We start from the raw sequence: 20,659 nt of genomic DNA, 5'->3' as shown, positions 1-20,659 counted from the left end.
AAAATAAAGGCAGATTCTATTGGATTACGCAACTCAAACATGTTCATTCAATGGAAACAAAAATTTCCCTGGAATGGAAAAAACATCTAAAAGTCTAAAACTGTATAGCATGCATTAAGAAAAGAAGAGCAGCTCAGAGGACAGACCAAACTTTTAAATGACTGTTTGGACACACTGTGAATTTTTTGCCCCCATCACTTACATTGAGAGCACATTTGAAGGGGATCTTTTAACAGCCAATATGAACAAGAGGAATGATTAAAGCGAGAAAAAACTCTTTCAGTGTTTTTATGGACACCTGACTGTTGTTTTAAGTCAGAGTTAAAAATTTGTGAACTTATCCTTTACATTTTTTTCCTGCAGCACTAATCAGGTTCGTCAGCAGGTGGCAGCAGCGTCGTAGAGTCTCACATGTGATAAACAGGAGAGAGACGCCGAGGAAGAGGAGACGAAGAAGAAGGCGACCATGTTGATTTAAAGGAAGAAGAAACACAATAGAGGCGATTTATTTCAAGCAAAAATCAGTTATTAAAACGACTTATAAAGGAAATAATTGATCAACCACAAACTGGGTATCCCTTGTAAAATAACAGAGAAACTAAGGTAGGTTTGCGGTGCTTCGAACCGTCCAATCTCCGCTAAAAACATCCGAGTTGTTGAGAGCAGCCTAGCTTGTAGCTAACATTAGCGGTTGGAGTTATTTGTGCTAAATTAGCCGCGAGGCTAGCGAGTCTGCCAATCGTGCCATGTTGACAATATAATTGTAAAAAAGGGTAACGGTAAAGAAAAAAAATGCGCAACGTTATTTTTGTTTTACTGATACACACACATTGTCATATTATGTAAATTACAAGTCTGAAAATACGAGTATTGCAACGGCTTAGCCGTTAGTTAGCTTAGAGCTAACACTTAACGTTAGCCGTAACGTTGTTTAGTTATTGATTTGTAAAACACGACGAGTAAAAATCTAACATAGCTACACAGTTAACTTGAATGTTTTACAATTTTAGTTAATTTTAATTGTTTGTAGAAAAGGTTTGAATACAGGAGCAATAACTTAATAAACTGACGCTGGTCTGAATTAAAAACTGTTAAAAACAGTCGAGACACGAGCAGAGAAGCTGAAAAGAAAAGTCTAAAAAAAAATTACATCGACATGCAGTTTACGATAGTTGATTAAGAAAACTGTATTGAATCAGTTTCAGTCAGACCTCGAGCCTTTGCTGTAGGTCAGTGTTATTTTAAATCCTGTCTGTTTGGGCTTCGCTAATCTGCCACCTGGCAAGTTCACCTGTTCAATGTTAACCTTCATTAACAGATAAAGTGAATTAACTGTTGGAGTGTTTCACTGCTCTGAAGTCTAACATGACAGTATGTTATCAAAGTTGCACAAACTAATGTTCACTGTTCTTCAGTTTATCAATTTAAGCTGAAACTGGTTTCTTGTTTTTGTTTGTAAAATTAAATAAATAAATTCAAATCAGCAATGACAAGTTACCAAAGACAAAAATTGGGTAATAAATATATAGCTGCAACAGTCAGTCGATATCAACAGAAAATTGATTTTTTTGATAGTTGAATAATTGGTTGTGGGGGTTTTTTTCTCTTTCTTTTTTTTAAGCAAAAATGCTCAAAGTTTGCTTGTTGCAACATCTTAAATGTGAGGAATTGAAGCTTTTCTGTGTCATACATGATAGTAAAGTGAATATCTTTGTTTTGGACTATTGATCAGATAAAATAAGACATTTGAGGATGTCACAATGAATCCTAAGAAATTATAACGAGCATTTTTCACCATTTTCTGACATTTTTCGACATTTTTATCGATTTTATACTCTTGAATAATTCAAATTGATCAGTGTGGAAAAAGAAAATCAACCTTTGTGTTAAACAGTTCAACATGTGATGAGATGTTGTTAGTTGACATTGCTTCTTTTTTTTTTAGTGGCCACATGCTGAAAAGGTTAGTTGATGTATCAGAGCTGGAATAATCAGCTGATCAATTTACAAGTCGATTGACATACATTTAAACAGTTTGAAGATTTGCTGTTTTTTCTTTGTCTTTGTTTTCTATATTCATAAACTAGTAAATATCTTTGGTTTTTATGACTGTTGGCCCGACAAAACAAGCAATGTGAAGACATCATCTGGGAACTTTTCACAATATTCTGATATTTAATAGACTAAACAATTAATCCAGAGAATAAACGGCAGATTAATTGATAATGAAAGTAATAGTTAATTGCAGCTGTACTTGCATAGTCTTACTTTAACAACTCCTAGATCTGAAGTATTTGATTTTTCATGTCAAACCATGCAAATCTTTGCATTTAAAGAGATTTAATTAGTCAAGGTTTTCTCTTTGTATTTGATAAATTCCCTAAACAATATTCAAAAACTAAAGTCATATTTCTTTTTATGGCCTACATAATCAACTGCTTAAGGGTCTATTATAAAATCTCTCGATTGGATTTCTTTTAGGTGACGAGTTTGAGTTGTCGGCCGACGTTGAGGAGGAAGCAGGTTGATCACGGCCACACTCACACACTTCACGCACCGACCTGGAGGCCTGTGGTGTCCAGGGAGAGAAGGTCCAACAACTGGAGCAGAGAGGAAACGCACACTGAGGACTTCAAGGGGGTGGAAAGCTTTTTGGCTTCGGACTAGATTACCCCTTGTAAGATTTGTGATTTCAGGAGAAACAACTGTTTTTGTTTTTTCACACGTGGAGTGACATATACCCACACGGTGGAAATAAACGGAGAACAGTACAGACTATATGATTTTGGGGAAACACTTGTACAAAGTTGGACATCCTTTTTTCGAGGACAGGAATATTGAGCAACTCTTATGGACTCAAAGTGGAAGCAGGAAATATTGTTCAATTTAGAAACAGAAGTTAAAGTATTGAACTAAGATTATATTGAAGAAGCTATTCCCCAAGTTCAGATTGCCTTAGTTGTTCTATTTCAGGACTTGAACCGCTTTGATACTTGTTCACATATAATTTTTCTATATTGTGGGCAAGTATATTCATGCAAATGAATGCAAATTTCTCTTCATTTTGAAGAGCTTTTGTGTAAAAATTTGTTTTTTTTTTGTTGTTTTTGTACGTCAGTCACTCTGTTGTTGAAGGGGACCGAACTGCACGTACATGTGTATATGTAAATACTACGAATTGACTTCTGTTGTAAAAGCTTTGGACTTAAAAGAATAGAGAATATTGTTTGTTAATGCTTTATTAAACTTTTTTACTTTTGAAGAGAATTTTTAAAAAGAAAAACCTAAGAAGCAGAAATCTAATACCTTGAAGAGGACAAAAAAAAAAAAAAAACAAGGCAAGGAAAACAGGAAAAATGGCAACCGCCAGAACAGAAAACGTTGGCCCGGTCGTCATGGGACTGAACAAGCAGAACGGGCAGCTCAGAGGACAGACCAAACCAGCTTCAGTCCAGCCAGCACCCACAACTCAAGGAAAGGCTTTGGGTGCACCCCAGAAACCAGGCAGTGCGGCTCAAGAAGGAGGAGGCATTAAGTTTGGAGATGACTGGAAAAAGAGCCTAAAGCTCCCTCCCAAAGACAACAGGGTCAAAACCTCAGTGAGTCAAACTTGACAATGGTTTCTATTCTTACTTCAGCTCACAACTAGTTTTCTACCATCACCCTAACTTTTCTGTGTGTACTCTAGGATGTGACGTCCACTAAGGGGAATGAATTTGAAGATTACTGTCTCAAACGAGAACTCCTGATGGGCATCTTTGAGATGGGTTGGGAGAAACCATCCCCTATCCAGGTATGGTTAACGTCTAACAATGTTCCTTTTCTGCTGAGTTTAATCCAATGTGACAAACAAACACATCCCCTTACATGGAGTGAAATAATTATATTTTAGGTGTGATACTGTAGTGACAGAATGAGACTAAAGTTTGGATTTTTGGTTTCTTGCAGGAGGAGAGCATTCCCATCGCCCTGTCTGGACGGGATATTCTGGCCCGGGCTAAAAACGGAACAGGAAAAAGTGGAGCCTATCTCATCCCACTGCTGGAGAGGATAGACCTTAAAAAGGACCACATACAGGGTGAGACCCTGCCCGTAGTTTTCTACTGTCACCTGCCTGTTTGAAACCTCCAATCTCAATTTTTTTCCCCCCTTTATTCTTGCTCTAGCGTGGTTACATTAGTTATCTTTTAACCATGCTTCATTGTAATCTCTCCCATGCATTTTTTTATTCTCCAGCCATTGTCATGGTGCCCACCCGTGAGCTGGCACTGCAGGTGAGCCAGATCTGCATCCAGATCAGCAAACACCTGGGAGGAGTCAAAGTCATGGCCACCACCGGGGGCACAAACCTGCGAGATGACATCATGCGCCTTGACGAGACCGGTGAGGACCCACGTTGTTTCACTAACACACTTCACAGCATTTTTTTGGCCACATGCGGCGCCATGTGCTGACAAATACTACAATATCACAAATGAGTAAATCCAATCTGCATGTTGGGTATTACAATATATTACAATAATATTCATAATTCAATATTGTATCACCCTTTTTGTGTAGTCAAAGTAGCTTTTTTTTAAGTTTGTAGTTATTAAAATCATTTCACAGCATTTTTGTTTGCTCAGTTCGATTTTTCTCTTCTCTGTTACGCATCAGTGCATGTGGTCATCGCCACGCCTGGTAGGATCCTGGACTTGATTAAGAAAGGAGTGGCAAAGGTGGATAGAGTCCAGATGATGGTGATGGATGAGGTAAACATGGATAAAACTAATAAATGGAAAGTGTTATCAGTATTTGACAAAGAAAAGCATCAGATGTACTTGTAATTTTTTTTTTTTTTTTAATCACTATCACATCATTTTGTTTTTTCAGGTTCGAACATACTACCTCTCTTCATGTCATATTGTCTCTGTTTCCTCTCAGGCAGATAAGCTGCTGTCTCAGGATTTTGTGGTGCTCATCGAGGATATCATCAGCTTCCTGGCCAAGAACAGGCAGATCCTGCTCTACTCTGCAACCTTCCCCATCAGCGTGCAGAAGTTCATGGTGAGTAGTCGGCTAATTGCTGCGCCACTCAGCCAACACAATGGCTCGGGGCCACTTGGCACAGCTCGGCTCACACTGCAGATCAAGCTGTTCTCACACTGCGCCCGATCCTGCGTTTGTGTTGGTCTGTTGTATATTTTTCCAGTCCTCGCCTACAGCGTTTCAGCTAACAGTCACAGGATTTGAATGTTTGGATATTTAGCCTGTTAAAGTCTTCAGTGTTGCGATCATGCACAGAGATCTCTTATCTTCTGTGTGTCTGAGGAAGTGTGTGAACAGTAGTAGTGCACATATCCTGGTGCGCATAAAACAGACAAAACAACACATATAATAGTTAAATAAGGCACACATCGCATCCATGTCCATTTAATTGTCAAATCACTGCTATATATTTGCTGTCTGATATTGTAAATTCAGCCTTTTTTTCTCTTTATCCTCCGTGTGTCCTTCCTATAGGCCAAGCACCTTCAAAAACCCTACGAGATAAACCTGATGGAGGAGCTGACGCTGAAGGGCATTACTCAGTACTATGCCTACGTCACTGAGAGGCAGAAAGTCCACTGCCTCAACACACTGTTCTCCAGGGTAACTGACTGATTCATACACACTTTTAAAGTACCGGTGCCTCGCTCGAGGGCAGCAGGACAGTAAATGTGATATAATGAAATGCAGATGATATTTACTGTCCGTGCACAGATTTCATGTCGGCAGCTTTGTGGTCACTACAGCACTTGTTGTAATCTCTGGATAGTCACAATGAAACCGGGGGGAAAGGGGCAAAAGATACATTGATCCATGACATATTCTCTTCTTTTCTCTCTCACAGCTTCAGATCAACCAGTCAATCATCTTCTGTAACTCCACTCAGAGGGTGGAGCTCTTGGCAAAGAAGATCACCCAGCTGGGTTACTCCTGCTTCTACATCCACGCCAAGATGATGCAGGTGAGGAGAGAAATTTCTCTAAATCCCTTTTGTTGTTTGTATATTTTTATATGACCACTGTTTTGCTGCATGACTATTTCAAATATGATTAAAGCAAATTAGAAATATATTTATAGGATTTATGAATTGTATAAATGTATAAATCACTTTTAATAGCTGTAAAAAGACCTTTCATAAAATATATAAACTAGAAATAACTGTTTCACAAAACCTCAGTTTAGATTGTTTTGGATCATAACATTAAATTATAAATGTTAATGAGGCTGAGGATTAGGGGGTCTTGGTGGCATTTCATCCTCCCTTTCTCTGTTTCATGTCACTTAACTCACTCAAGCTGTCTGCTAAAAAGGCAAAAAGGCCAGAAATGTTTAATGTGGCTTCAAATGTTTGTGAACAAAGCCAAAAGCATCTTCTGAAACATTTCGTGTCTCGTTTGTTCTCAGGAATATAGAAACCGTGTGTTCCACGACTTCAGAAATGGACTGTGCAGAAACCTGGTCTGCACTGGTGAGTTCCTGTTTTATACTCACCACATTTCAGGAAAAACCTACCAAATATTTCCCAGAAAGACGTAGACCGCCGCTGATCTCATTCACTGTTGTCCCTCAATAGATCTCTTCACCAGAGGTATTGACATCCAGGCTGTCAACGTGGTCATCAACTTCGATTTCCCCAAGAATGCTGAGACTTATCTCCATCGTATTGGAAGATCAGGTATGTCGTTCACCACTCGTCAAGCTGCACTGCTCCATCACAGAGTTGCTGAGTATAATTTTCTCATTGGTGGAAACTCTTCACTCTTTATTATGGGAATCTTCAGCAGGCAAACATCTAATTAATGTGATGGATAGAGGTCGTCATGGTGAATTTTTATCATTAATCTTCTCTCAGGGAGGTTTGGTCATCTGGGCTTGGCCATCAACCTGATCACATCGGAGGATCGCTTCAACCTGAAGGCCATCGAAGACCAGCTGGTGACCGACATCAAGCCCATTCCCAGCAGCATCGACAAGAGCCTCTACGTCGCCGAATTCCACTCCGGCAGCGCCGACTGTGATGTGGAGGAGGTCGAGGAGAAATCAGGACGCCAACAAGACAGCACCTAAAACAGGTGAGAGAGGGAGAGTCAGCGAGCCTGCAGCTGAACTGCAACTCAATTTTACACTTGTATTGCATGAAATAAATAAGAGCCGTCCTTGTAATCAAAGTTTGTTTGTTTTTTATCTTCCATCCAGGACAGCTGGACACACCAGGCTTTTGCGCAGACATCAGCGCTTGCACACAGGCTTCAGGCAACTCTTCAGTTTCACTTTTCCACTCATTTTCAGAGCCTGTCGAATGGATATTAAGGCTGTTTTTATTTTTCAGTATTTCCTTAGCTTTTCCTCAAAGAGAGCTGCCTCCTTTTTTTTTTTTTTTTTTTTTTTTTTTTAATTAAGTGAGAAAATTAAACTATCTTGTTTTGCACCAAACTCACACACGGACCATTTAGAATATTTCTCCTAAAGTATATTTAGGTTACAGCACACGGCTGTTGAAATGAAAACAGCAGTGCAAATGTTTATCAAAGCTGTTTTGAACCCGTCGTCCTTGGAGACTGTTTTCATTGCCAGCAGCAAGGTTGGTCTGTTTTAATGTTACAATGGTGCACTTACACCAGCCATCGTTCTGTCCACTTACACTGCTGTTGTCACTTAAGTGCCTTACTTACTCCCATGTGCACTCATCCATTCATAGCCTGCTGTCTCCTGTCGTGCAGCAGAGTTACGAGCACAAATACAATGAATCAAACGGTAACCCGAGTTTATTCAAACATCCATTATGCAAGGGAAAAAGAGAACACACTCTTCTGTGTGTCAAAACACGGCTCAAACACCTTTTTGAAAATCATCCTGAATGTGAACGTTTATTTTTAATGTGAACGTTGCAATAAAAAAGGGCAGCTTTATTTAAATACTGCGTGACTGTTTTTCCCTACCACTATGAATAATACATGTGCAGAGTTAATATGAGAAGACGGCCTAAAGACTCAAGCCCCCCTCTCTCCTCCCCCCCCCCCGTACTGATTCATGGATGTTTGCCTGCAACCTCACAAACAACATGGGAATTTATAGCAGCATTATGCTGTTACATTACGGCTGTCGCTGGTGAGCTCGCCCGCAGACAGGTGACGTCCGGAGGTTCTTTTACATTTTTAAAAAAAAACAAACAAAAATCACATTTGGCTGGTGAATACTGTAAACCTGTCAGCCACTGTAGCTGGTAGATGGGAGGGGAAAAAAAACTGGTTTCCCCATCCTGCATGCAGCTACAGCTCAGAACTGATGCATCAGAGACCGGTTCAAAACAGTTTTGATAGCAGAATTTGCGTCACTAAGCTGATAAACAGCTGATCGATTGAGTGTTAAAAGTTATCAGAGGTCCAAGGAGTAAAAGATTCACAGGGTTATTGTGGAAGTTGGTGCAAAACAATGGTTTGAATTTTCTGTTCTTTTCGTTTCTTCCCCACATCTTTAAGTTTGTCAGTCAAAAAAAAAAAAAAGGTGGAAATGAAACATTTTAGCAAATTCTAAGAGAAAACTTTCTTTTTAAGCCCCATCATGACAGACTGAAGTTGGTGAATGTATTCGTTGCCAATGTGAATTCTGCTGCCCAGTGGCTGAACGCCAAGCTCTTAAGCATATTAGACAGTTGTCGTTTGTATTGCTGCTGTTGCATTAGAAACTTTTTCTTCAGGCTATGATTTTTATGGAAATGTATAGTAGATAAGAGATGGTTTCATGTACCAGAGGAAGAGGAAACCTGCTCAGTCTATAAGAGTACAACACAAACCTTCAATTGAACTAAAGATAAAATCAGGAAAAAGTCTTTCTGCAGCAGCAGCAATATAATTTTTTTTTTTTTTCATATTTTTTTGTTTTCCCCCAGCACAGCTCTGTTTTATAATTATAAATGTGAGGATTCTCTTTTGTGAGGGGTGGGCTCTGTTTTTGAAAGCAAAATTGTAGCATCTTTGAACAGGCAGCTGTGACTTCTTTCTTTTTTTTTTTTTTTTTTGTCCTCCCCTTTAAAGAGCATCACAAATGAAAAAAAAAAGACATAAAAAAGAAAAGTATTTTTGCTTTTTTAAGATTTATTTTTGATGTTGCTTAAAGCAGTTTGGAGGGGGAGGTGGGGAGGGGGGCGGGCACTGTGAGGCTTAGCACTGGGTAACTTGTGGAGGTTCGGGTGGGTTTGCAGAAGCCAAGTGTTTTATCAGATGCTCTCGGGGGGGCATCTTGAATCTTTCCTTCTCTCTGGTACTTAAAGCTTCCAGTAAAAACAGCGGAGCAAAGACAAAAGCTTTTGATTTCAAGTTTTTTCCCTCAAAAGTAAACAATACGCTTAAAAGAGTTTTATTTTCTTCTTGTTTTAAGTACTAGAGAGAGAGAGCGCTAAATTATACAGGAGAGAGTTTCTGGAAAGCGTTGAAGCACTGTGATCTTCTTGAACCTGTTCCATGTTTGTGTGACGGATGATCAAAGTGCTGTGATTAGTTTTCAGCAACTCAATCTGTTTTCTACTAGGGCAATCTTTATACGAGGTGTTATGAATCATTTCGAAAAACTCGTGAATGATTCATTGTTTACACTAGTCGTTTACAATTACATTTAAAAAAAAAAAAAAAGAAAATACTTTGCTTCATGGGCGGAGGAGGTAGAATTTTGTTTCCCTTTTTTTTTTTTTTTTTTTTTTTCTTAACTTGAAATAGATTTTCAGGATTTACATTGAAGCAAAACCAAAAAAGTGGAATGTCGTGTGCGTGTGTGTGAGAGAGAGAGAGAGATGTGTAGGTGTGTGTTTGCATGAGGAGAGGTGTGTGTGTGTGTGTGAGTGAAATGCAGGCGACTGTTTGAACAAGGTGTGTGTGTGAGATGTGTGTGCGTGCTTGCAGCTGTGACAGGCTGATTTTTGTTAAGAATCACTACGTTTGCATGCAGCTTCAACCTCACTGATGTTTGCAGACCAGATTAACAGCTTCTCCTCTGGAGCATCAGACCGCATTAAGTTTCAGTATAATTAGTCAACTTGGTTACTGATTTACTCCTCTTTTTTTTTTTTTTTTTAAATAAGAATTAAACTGTCCTGTTAACAGTTTGAGGCTGCATGTAAGCGTAAAAGTCGTATGTCACTTGCTTTTTTTTTTTTTTTTTTTTTCTCCCCTGTTATTTCATGTGCAGACTCGTCTTGTGTTTTTGTTGGCGATATACAATGTCTTAAATATCAGAATGGGTGTTTACATTTGTCAGGGATGTGATTTATTTTTTGTTTTTGTTCTTTTTTTTTTCCCTCCTCCACCTCCTTCCTCTTCTACTCCAGGAGTTCCAAGTTTGTGAACGTAAATCTCATTTCAAACGACAAATTTCCACTTTTCCTGTTCTTCTCCGTGTTTTTGTGTTCCCGATCACGTCCCTGACAGTCGTTCCATGATCTCCTTTGTGACCCAAAAACGACAAATACTGCAGAGATATATTCAGAATTTGAATAGCCTAAGATTAAAAGTCTCTTAGCTAGTTTCATTAATTATATATATGTAAGTCATTGTAGACTTTTCCCTGGGATTGTCTCCTAAAACTTAGATTACAACTTGGGTTTTATATCCGTCTCTCTGGCTGTATGTTTATATTAGTTGTGATCACATATTTCTCACTAAAGTAATTGCTGACGTCTCTGAACAAGCCAACAAACACTAAAAATGGCTCCAACGGGGCGTCTCGAGATCTCACTTTGACAGCCGGATGGTCAAAGCGAGGAAAAAATAAAACCCATGTTGTAATAAACTGTACGTTTCCTTTTAAGCTGTGAATGACATGAATTTGTACATTTTTGTGTCCCCTTTATAACTCGTCTGTCAGCGGTCACAAAGGAGGTTATGTTGAATGCACTTATGAATGTTGAGTGACTTTGTTATTTTGTCATCTGATGTTGTCAAGGCGTCTTTTTGTGTGTATGTGTGTGTGTGTGTGTGTGTGTGTGTGTACATCTGACCTGTGGAGTCAGGTGTACTGACTGGGGTGGGAGGGATATTTGTCAGAAACTTATTTGAAAGGGGTAACTGTTTAAAAAAAAAAAAAAAAAAAAAGAAAAAAAAAATCAGAAAAGGGTGAGGATTCGGGTGAAAAATGGCAATGTAGGGATTGCTGCTTCAGGTTCTGTAAAATTTAAATTGGTGGAAATACAAAGAAAAGTTCAAACCTGTCTTTAAGAAATAGTATTAATGCCTGAATTGCTGTTAATACTTCTACTGTGCACAGCTGAATTGAATTGGATCTCTCTAATTTGCTGCACTAATGTAGACTCACCCCCGCTTCAGGCAGTTTCAACCAAATTTAACGATGAACTCAGCAGATTTGTCGTAGAAAAGCTGAGGATAAAGTTACAGCAGTATTTCCCTGCAACAAGGATAGAAAACGGGTGTTAAGATTCCTAATTGGCTCTCAGATTTTTATTTCTTGGTCTGAATGTAGCTGAGGATAACGTTGCAACAGTATTTTTCTCTACAACGGGGATAGGAGGGAGTGGTGATATGATTCTGAATTGGCTGTCAAAAATGTTGGTTCAATCGATCCCTCATGGAAGAAAAATATTGTCATAAAACCCTCCTGTTGTCACAGTTTTTTAATTTGTTTTTTTTTTTTCCGTCTTCTCTCTGTAGTTATCGGTAGCAGCTTCTCCCAAAACAAATATTTTTCAGTCCTATTTCAAGTGAGTTTAAAACATTCTGGACTTCAATTAAAATAGCGCTAAAACCACACTCCACATTTTTGGGAACTTATTTTCCTTGGTCATCGTCCCGTTTCCTTTGTCGTATGTCAGTAGATCAAAAAAAAAACTCAGTAACAGTCTTTATTGGGTGGTAATGCAAAAATGTCATCGTTGCATTGTTAATGTTTTTCATGTTTTCATTCCCTTTTGTTTCCTTACAAAAATGCATTGAAGAGAGAGACACATAAGGTATTTCAATGACCTGTGTTAATCACTCTGTCCTCTACTGTTGTAACGTGGAAATACACGCAGGGGCTATAAAATCCAATAAATTGAACTGAAATTTACGCTCTGTCTGTTGTTCTCTGTATAATCACACACTTTAGTTGTTACATGATTAAAATACAAGAGAAGTTAGACATTATATATCTAACTTCCTGTTGAATAGATATGAATGAAGACAATGGGGAGTTTTGATATATAAGGTTGCTTTAAAGGACCATAAACAGATTATTACAAATCACTGAAATCTCTGACAAAGTATTGGGGGTCATGGAGGGCTGAGACGGTGCAGGTTTTCTTTCATTTGGACACTCAGCACCGGAGTCACTGTGTCTCAGTTTATGGTAATTTTATTAAACACAAATGTATAATTTTGCAAGTAAGAACTTTTACAGTAGCACTGACTAAGTTTATTTTGTATAGGCTAAGTAAATTAAATTATTTTTTCATTACATTGAGCTCTTGTTCCTGCAGTTTGAATGCACATATACTATAAGTCACTTTAGACCAAAATGTCTGCCAGATGGTCCTGAGTTTTTATGTAATTATGTGGCCTCAGTTCCGTGTGAAATTTTAATACCATTATCATTTCAGTCAATATTTGGCTTACAAGTTGTATATTCCTAAATACATCTAAATGTGCACTGTGCCTGATCAGCACTTGATGAAAACAGGATTATATGCAGTAACAGGTGGGGTCAAAACATGGCCCCAATACTCAATAGTCAGCAATGTTAAAATACTCCATTACAAGTAATGGTCCTGCATGAAAAGTAAAAGTACATAAGTATTAGCACGAAAATGTAGTGAAAGTATTGCAGTAAAAGTTCTCATTTCACCCCTCTGACTGATATATTATTATATATGACATCATTAGATTATTAATACTGAAGCATCAGTGTGAAAGCAGCATGTTACTGTTGTAGCTGCTGGAGGTGGAGCTAGTTTCAACGACTTTATACACAGTTAGCTAGTTTAGTCCAGTGGTTCCCAACCTAGGGGTCGAGGCCCTCCAAAGGGTCACCAGATAAATCTTAGAGGTCCTGACATGATTAATGGGAGTTTTTGAACTCTCTCTCTAATCGTTGATTTTTGTTGAAATATTGGATCATTTGAACATTTATTGACATGAAACCATGTGAGAAGTTTAGAGGGAAAAATCACTATTTGGTGGAGCTGTTAACAACTCATAGACATCTGAAATGTGATCCCGACTACGCACTGCTTTTTGTAAGACGTCAAAAGCCAAAAAGGTTGGAAACCACTGGTTTGTGGTTGGTGTTGTATTTTAAGAGATTGTTATATTATCGATTGTGTCATTTATCTGAAAAATAACTAAAGCTGTCAAATAAATGTAGTGGAGTAGAAAGTTCAATATTTCCCTCTGAAAGGTAGTGGAGTGGAAGTATAAAGTAGCATAAAATGGAAATACTCAAGTGAAGTACAAGTACCTCAAAATTGTGCTTAGGTACCATAATTGTACTTAGTTACTTTCCACCACTGCTGAATGCTGCTGCTGTGTGTACTGTAGCTGGAGAAAGAAAGAGCCATTGTTGTGTCTCATTACAAATCAAACAGGCTGTATTTTTGTGAGTTTGACCCTCCAGCTGCCATTTGACCTTGAAGCTATTCTTTCATAATCTACAAACAGTAACCAACGGACGTCGAAGTCCTCCGCCAATCAGTAACCCCAGAATATTACGTCCCGCCCCATTACGAATGACTACACATCGATTAACCAATGATGTTTGAGTAGCATCGTGACGTCCTCGATAAAAACACGCCTTTGCTTGGTCAGGCACATAGAAATGACTGACAGGTGTTTCTGCCAGTCAGTTTTTAGGGTTATAGTCCATCATCCAATCAGAATCTGCTTCAAGAAAATAGGCGGGTCTTTTAGCGGCAAGCACATCTTCTTCTTTGGTGTTGCCGAATTCAGCTTCCGGCTGCATCGTCCTCTGGAAATTACAACGTGAGTAGCTACCGCTAGCTTTGTGTTCTGTATTTTGTTTTTTAATATATAACGTGAGGGTTTAACTTGGAAAATATGTATGTTAGCTGTTTTCCAGCAATACTTATCTGACAAACTGGGCTTTGTTTTCCTTCACAAGCCGAAGGTGCAGGTCTAGCCAGCAGGCTGTAGCCACAGCACTGTAAACGGCACCAAGGAGCTAGCTTAGCTTGCTCATTGGCTTGTAGGTTTCATTCAAAATATTAACTACATCCAATAAAAAAAGCAGTTAGTGACCTCTGTTTTCTTATATATTTCTGTCACATTATGTCATTGATACCTAATGTTAGCCTTCTGACTTCATATGAATGATGTGTGTGAAAGGTTAAAGGGACACTTTACACATGAAGACAAGCTGACTCATTATGGGGAATATTTCTCAGCCTGTGACACTGAGTTTAATGTCTTGTTTGGCTCTGGAAGAAGCTTTCTAAAGTCTGAGAGAATAATCCTGATGATGTCATCAGGGTAAGCTGTGACAACTGTTAATATGGGAGTTACCCCATTCAATCAAGCTGGAAGCCAAGGATGTAATACTATACTATGAAAAAAAGCAAAGTTCAACCGACTGCCAATTTATTCATTTTAGTGGGAATTTTTTTTAAAAAAAAATCCGTAAATCCAAGTTCCCAGGGTCTCACCCATCATTTGGACTAGAAAGTATTTTGAGTCTATCCAACAGATAAACAATAAGAAATGTGCACATACAGTTAGTATGCTTCAAGAATTTTTTTTAAAGAAATCTGATTTTATTGCGTACCCTTTAAGTTATTTTTCTACTTGTTTATTTATTATTATTACTTATACGCTTTGTCCTGTTACCATGTTGACTGTATCAACAAACTGAAAGTGTCCTTTATGTTATCTTCATTTCATTAGGATACCTAACTGTTCTCTGTTATTGTCTTAATGTCACACATGTTGTAAGTGAGGCTTTCTACAAATAAAGTGATTGATATATTTGCTTTGGTGATGTGGTGCATAACAGTCAAAAAATATATACAAAATTAAGTAATCCTGGATAATAAAAAAAGAGAGAAATTTACAGTAAAAATATGTTCTAATTGAGAAGAGCTGCTCCAAGTTTTAAATTTTAAATTGAAGAGAATGAACTGAAATGTACAAAATATTAACCAGGAATTTGCAAATGTTCACAGTATGAAGAGGAGCCTATATGCAGTGTATAATTAATACTACTACTAATATAACATGTAATGTCCATGGGTGAGATAGAGTCCGTGTCAGTGGGAGTCACGGGACTTGTTGATGAGGTCAGCTGCAGATGGGGAAGTTCACGTCAACATCAGATTGCGCAACCTAATACAATCCAATACAACAGCTCTCCCATAAATTCTACTTTTATTAAGCTTATACATTTTCAGTTTTTGTTGACATCATCAGAATGGTGATAATTCTACTTTATGTGTATTATTGATGTTGTGGTGCGTGGCTCCTAATATTTTGTCCACCCTGTTAACATACACAAGGGCAAAATATTAGGAATACATTTCAATATAATGCACTCCAGTATACCACCACCACCACCACCACCACCCACTACGACCTAAGTGTTCGGTGCATGTGTATCTCACTTGGCAGAAGTGCCTGGAAAAAGCAAATCTTGTCAGTTCAATCTGTACAAGGTAATTAAACCAAAATCTAAACTATGTCACCAGTGCAGTGCAGTGTATTGTTAACCTTCACACAGTCACCTCTGCAGTCATTCAACCTTCTTGATTTGAGTCACACCCAAACATTCATTCTTTAAGTTATGATTGCTGCATTGGAGACTGCGAATATTTAACAGAAGGTCTGCATTACATATTGGACTCCTTTTGAAAGACCAGGACAATAACCAGGCATGGAGGTGCTAATGACAGACACTATTGAGTTGCATTATGTGAAATGTATCCAATGGATTCAGCATTTTTGTGGCCTGGCCTCTACTCGGCCTCTGCTGCTTCAGTTCTTTTCTTAAAATTTGTCTCTTGCAAGTCCCCCAACTTAACAACTTTACATGTTAAATTGCTTTACACCTTTGGATTATCTGGCCTGCCTGCATCAATATTTACATTGTTACTGATTAGATATTACACCGTTATCTACATCTCGTCCACTTTACAGCTATAAGTACGGAGCTTTAATGTTATCACCTGTACCCTACAAATACTCAGCAGCCAGTTTTTTAACCCTGTCTGTCAGCTGCCCTGTCTCTTATTTTATCCCTCCATTTCTTCTGGCTTCTCAGAATGGGCAGTGTTTTGGCTGCCAGCTCCCCCAACCCTCCACCACCACCAGCCTCTGGTGGTGCTGCTGCTGCTGCCCCTGGGTTGACGGTGCCACCGGGCTTTGGGATGCCTCCAGTGTCTCCAGTTATACCCCCGACTGGGGTAACTGCAGGGCAGCAGCCGGAGGAGGAAAACCCTTTGCCTAACCCCGGTGCATTTGACGAGTGTCATCGCAAGTGCAAAGGTAAATGAGACGGTTGAGTAAAGGGTGTTTCTAGAGTTGTAAAATACCAGTATCACCTGATTCTGCTTTTCTGTGTTTCTTATCTGCATCTGTTTTTCTTCTCAGAGGTTTTCCCTATGCAGATGGAAGGCGTCAGGCTAATTGTCAATAAGGGCCTTAGCAACCATTTCCAGGTCAGTAAAGTTGCTTTTTTTTACATTTGAAATGTTTAACAGCACAACACAGAACTGCCTGTTAGCAGTTTTTTATTTAGTAAACATTGTCCTTTCAATATTTGCTACAAAGACTCACAAAGCCAAACTACATCTTGAAAGTTCAGACTTTTCTGAGTTTGTTCTGGAAAACGCCCACTGACATCTCAACACTGATAAATGAGCTGCTTGTGAGTTGATGTTACCTAAACTCAGGTTCACCAATCATCATATAGTATTAGAGCAAATGAACCAAATGCAAATATGCATCTCAGCCACTCTGCTGTAGATCAGACCAAAAAAAGTGAAATACAGATGGCTTTAATTGTAAATTTTCTGTGTCCTTTAAACGTCCTTTAAGGTGAACCACACTGTGCTGCTGAGCACCATGTCAGACTCCACCTACAGGTTTGGTGCTACATATGTTGGATTAAAGCAGACGGGTCCAGCAGAGGTATGTTCTAGTAAAGTCACTGTGACTCCCATTTGTAAGACTTTATATGGAAATGTTTGAACTGTGATACGACTTCTGTTTATGTTCAGTTTTTTCCAGTCATGGTTGGAGACATGGACAACAGCGGCAGCCTTAACGCCCAGATCATCCACCAGATCACCAGCAGAGTACGATCCAAACTGGCCTTCCAGGTAAACCGCCAGCTTATGCTTTTTGGGTCTTGTTGAACCTTTTTCCGCTACTTAAATACCACAATAACTTGGCCATAGTGTTAGTTTGTGATATTATTTCTATTTTATTATCTCAAGATGTTAACTTTGTCAAAATCTGTCATGTCCTTAGACACAACAACAGAAGTTTATGAACTGGCAAGGTGATGCTGAGTTCAGGGGAGAAGATTTTACTGCAACTGTTACACTTGGAAACCCAGATGTCCTTGTCGGCTCCGGTAGGTCATCTTTGTATAAATCTATCATGACTTTTTTAAATTTTCTGAGAGTAGTTATCTAAACCAACCAAAACAGATATTTGTCCTGAACCTGAATGCCTCTTATCGTCTTGCTGTTGCCCACCTGCCAGGTATTGTTGTAACACACTACCTCCAGTCCATAACGCCGGCTCTGGCTCTGGGAGGGGAGCTGGTCTACCACCGCAGGCCGGGAGAGGAAGGCACAGTGATGTCTTTAGTTGGCAGATATACAGGTGAGGCGCAGGTAAAAATCATTACGAGCATGTAGTCTGGATTGATCTGGAGCCTTGACTGGGATTTATCCAGTTGATGATTCTTTCATTTGGTTAAAGCAGTGTTGTTTTAATGGTTTGACCTCTTTCTGCACAGGTAATAACTACATCGCCACGTTGACGCTCGGCTCGGCGGGGGCTCACGCCTCATATTACCACAAAGCCAACGACCAGGTAAATTACTCCTGTTATTTGGTTTGTAATTATTCAGGCTATGTTCATCTTGTGTAATTTTCTTAATTTTACAAAGCTGACAATTTCAAATATTTTATGTGATTTATTTATTTATTTTTTAATCTGACTCACTGCCTTGGTATTAAGATAAAAAGAGAAACATTTAAATGTCCTCCGACCTTGTTTTTTTTTTTATACATTTGTGGAGTCTTGATGTGCTTATGATATATTATCTTCCTCAAAAAATTGAAAAAAATTTGAAGGCACACCTGAACATGTGACAGGTGCTTTGTAGGAAAGTACAACTTTAATAAAAATGTGAAAAACTCCCGCCCATTTCAGCGGGCATATCCCAAAACATCATAAACTAATAAATATTCTAGCAGTCAGCGAGACAGCGTGTGGGAGTTTTTCTCATTTATATTTCATATACCAGCATTCATCAGCATCTAACTGTCTTCTGCTCTTCAACAGCTGCAGGTCGGCGTCGAGTTCGAGGCGAGCACTCGCATGCAAGACACCAGTGTGTCGTTCGGCTACCAACTAGATGTACCTAAAGCCAATTTACAGTTTAAAGGTACAATGTGTATACAGTCTATTTGATGGGGAACACTTACATACATATACATGTACATCCATTACTACAGTTGTATGGACTATTTTTTAGAGGTCAAATGTGGTTTTCTCTAATAGTATTCATTTATTGTAAGGAAATTAAAAATGAATTTATAATTTTTATTTACATTATTAACTACTATTTTTCATTCTTTATTTATTATTAAATAAATTTCATACTTTTACCTTTTAGAAAGTGTAATTAGTGACATTAGTTGTGTATAGTAATATAGAGGCAAACGGTGTGTTGATGGTGGAATTGTGTGTGTAGTAGAAACATGCTTGTTGGTCACACATGCTAATAAATAATAATAACAACAACTTTATTTATATATTTTGATGCAAAACGATGTAGTATTATAATCTGGTTTATAAAAATACACACAAATAAACACAGTAAGTTTGGAGGCATCAAAGAGTTAAAAATCAAAACTCAATTGTGACAAAAAGTGTATGCTCATGTCTGACCCACATTTATTTTCTATACATCTGTTTTTGTTTTGTTACTTTTTAAAGACATGTATTGTTTTGTTTTGTTTTTCTTTGAATAAACCGAACAGACCCGTCTAATGTTCTGTCTTCTGCTCCTCTCTCAGGTTCACTAGACAGTAACTGGGTAGTCGGTGCAACGTTAGAAAAGAAGTTGCTCCCGCTGCCGCTCTCCCTGGTTCTCTGCTCCTTCCTCAACCATCGCAAGAACAAGTTCCAGTGTGGTTTTGGCGTCACTATCGGTTAGACTGGCGAGTTAGCGGCCTGCAGACTGAGTTCACAGAACGGACAAACTCACTATGGACAAGCAGACTACGCCATGTACACTACTACTGTGTGTCTTATCACCTCAGCCTGTCTCTCGTGTGTCTTTAGCAGATTCGGCCATTTTCATACTATCGGTTTCTCAGCTCATGATTCATCATGTGGTGAATAGAAACACTGAAAGGTAATTATTTAAATCTAATGAATTTAATCCTGTAAGATTAATCGCCTGGATGATTAGAAATGTAACATATTGTAAAATGTGATCGGTCAGGAACTGACTGTGATGCCTGTTGACTCTCCACACAACCTGATAGGCCGTAGAAAGACGTAATACATTTAGAGACGTTACAGAATTACAGAGTTTTTTTCCTTTTTTTTGATCTTGTCACTGAGTTCAGTGCCTGTTGCGGTTTTGTTTTTGAGTTTTTTCTTGTTTTTTTTACTGTAAAGTCTGTCTTGGCGTACAGTGAATGAAATTGTTGTCATTTGCTTGTTTAAAAGGTGATTTATTGGTTACAGATAAGTTTACCAGGTATCAAGAGGGAGTGTACTGTACTGTATGTCACATTCACAATCCATCACATGTTTTTGTTGCCTTTTTTATGTTATAAATGTCATATGTCATACATATGGAACAGTATGTATTACCTGTATATACCTCTTGGAAACTGATAAATACCATTTCTTACAAAAAAACTGGAATTGCATGTCTTGTTTTTTGCAGTCGATCTCATCTAAACTGACTGTGTGTTCAGGAGTGTTTGTAGTTTTTTCTCAGTTTAATTTGTATAACCTTTAATCCCAGATACTTCAGAATATGTAGATTATACAACAAACTGACAGACCCCCAAATCTGTAACACTACATGAAAATAATTAAAGTTTTAACAAATGTGGGAAAACGAGGAAGAGACAATGTGAGAAATTTATCTTGTAACATCTCTGTGAAATTCATCCTTTGTGAAGAATTTCTCAATTTAAAAAGAAAAAACTGTGTCATCGAACCTTTAATTCCAGTAGAAACCAGATTCAGATCGGTGGATCTGTCAGTAGTCATAAATCTGTCACTCCTTTGCCTTGTAGGCTTGTAATTTGTTTTTGCAGATGGTTTGGAAGAGTTTGGATAACCATGGTAAGAGAAGTTCATGCATAACTGCACCTGGAAATGCCAACAGTCTTATTCTTGGTATAACTGGAGCGATGAGATCATAGCTGTAAAAATACCATGCA

The 20,659-nt window shown here is 38.4% G+C and overlaps 2 protein-coding genes across 3 annotated transcripts; both read left to right on the top strand.

Moving 5' to 3' along the window:
• Positions 1–404: 404 nt before the first annotated feature.
• LOC122969734 (probable ATP-dependent RNA helicase ddx6) lies at positions 405–12,081 on the top strand. 2 transcript variants are annotated; one of them, XM_044335680.1, is made up of 13 exons: positions 405–603; positions 2,482–3,599; positions 3,689–3,793; positions 3,949–4,078; positions 4,237–4,383; positions 4,657–4,751; positions 4,924–5,046; positions 5,503–5,631; positions 5,873–5,989; positions 6,433–6,496; positions 6,602–6,703; positions 6,881–7,100; positions 7,230–12,081. In XM_044335680.1, the coding sequence occupies exons 2-12, from the start codon at positions 3,357–3,359 to the stop codon at positions 7,093–7,095; spliced, it is 1,470 nt and encodes a 489-aa protein (XP_044191615.1). In that variant the 5' UTR covers positions 405–603; positions 2,482–3,356; the 3' UTR covers positions 7,096–7,100; positions 7,230–12,081. The 2 variants fall into 2 exon arrangements, with proteins under 2 accessions (XP_044191615.1, XP_044191614.1); XM_044335679.1 differs by having other exon boundaries at positions 7,225–12,081.
• Positions 12,082–13,809: 1,728 nt separating this feature from the next.
• tomm40l (translocase of outer mitochondrial membrane 40 homolog, like) lies at positions 13,810–20,143 on the top strand. The gene is made up of 10 exons (XM_044336529.1): positions 13,810–13,988; positions 16,276–16,499; positions 16,605–16,672; positions 17,052–17,144; positions 17,234–17,335; positions 17,487–17,592; positions 17,724–17,846; positions 17,983–18,059; positions 18,534–18,636; positions 19,271–20,143. The coding sequence occupies exons 1-10, from the start codon at positions 13,825–13,827 to the stop codon at positions 19,408–19,410; spliced, it is 1,200 nt and encodes a 399-aa protein (XP_044192464.1). The 5' UTR covers positions 13,810–13,824; the 3' UTR covers positions 19,411–20,143.
• Positions 20,144–20,659: the final 516 nt, after the last annotated feature.

Source organism: Thunnus albacares, chromosome 19 (assembly GCF_914725855.1).
Source record: "Thunnus albacares chromosome 19, fThuAlb1.1, whole genome shotgun sequence".
Lineage (NCBI taxonomy): Eukaryota > Metazoa > Chordata > Actinopteri > Scombriformes > Scombridae > Thunnus > Thunnus albacares.
Note: the sequence above shows the minus strand (reverse complement) of the source record. Positions and strands in the feature narration are given on the sequence as shown.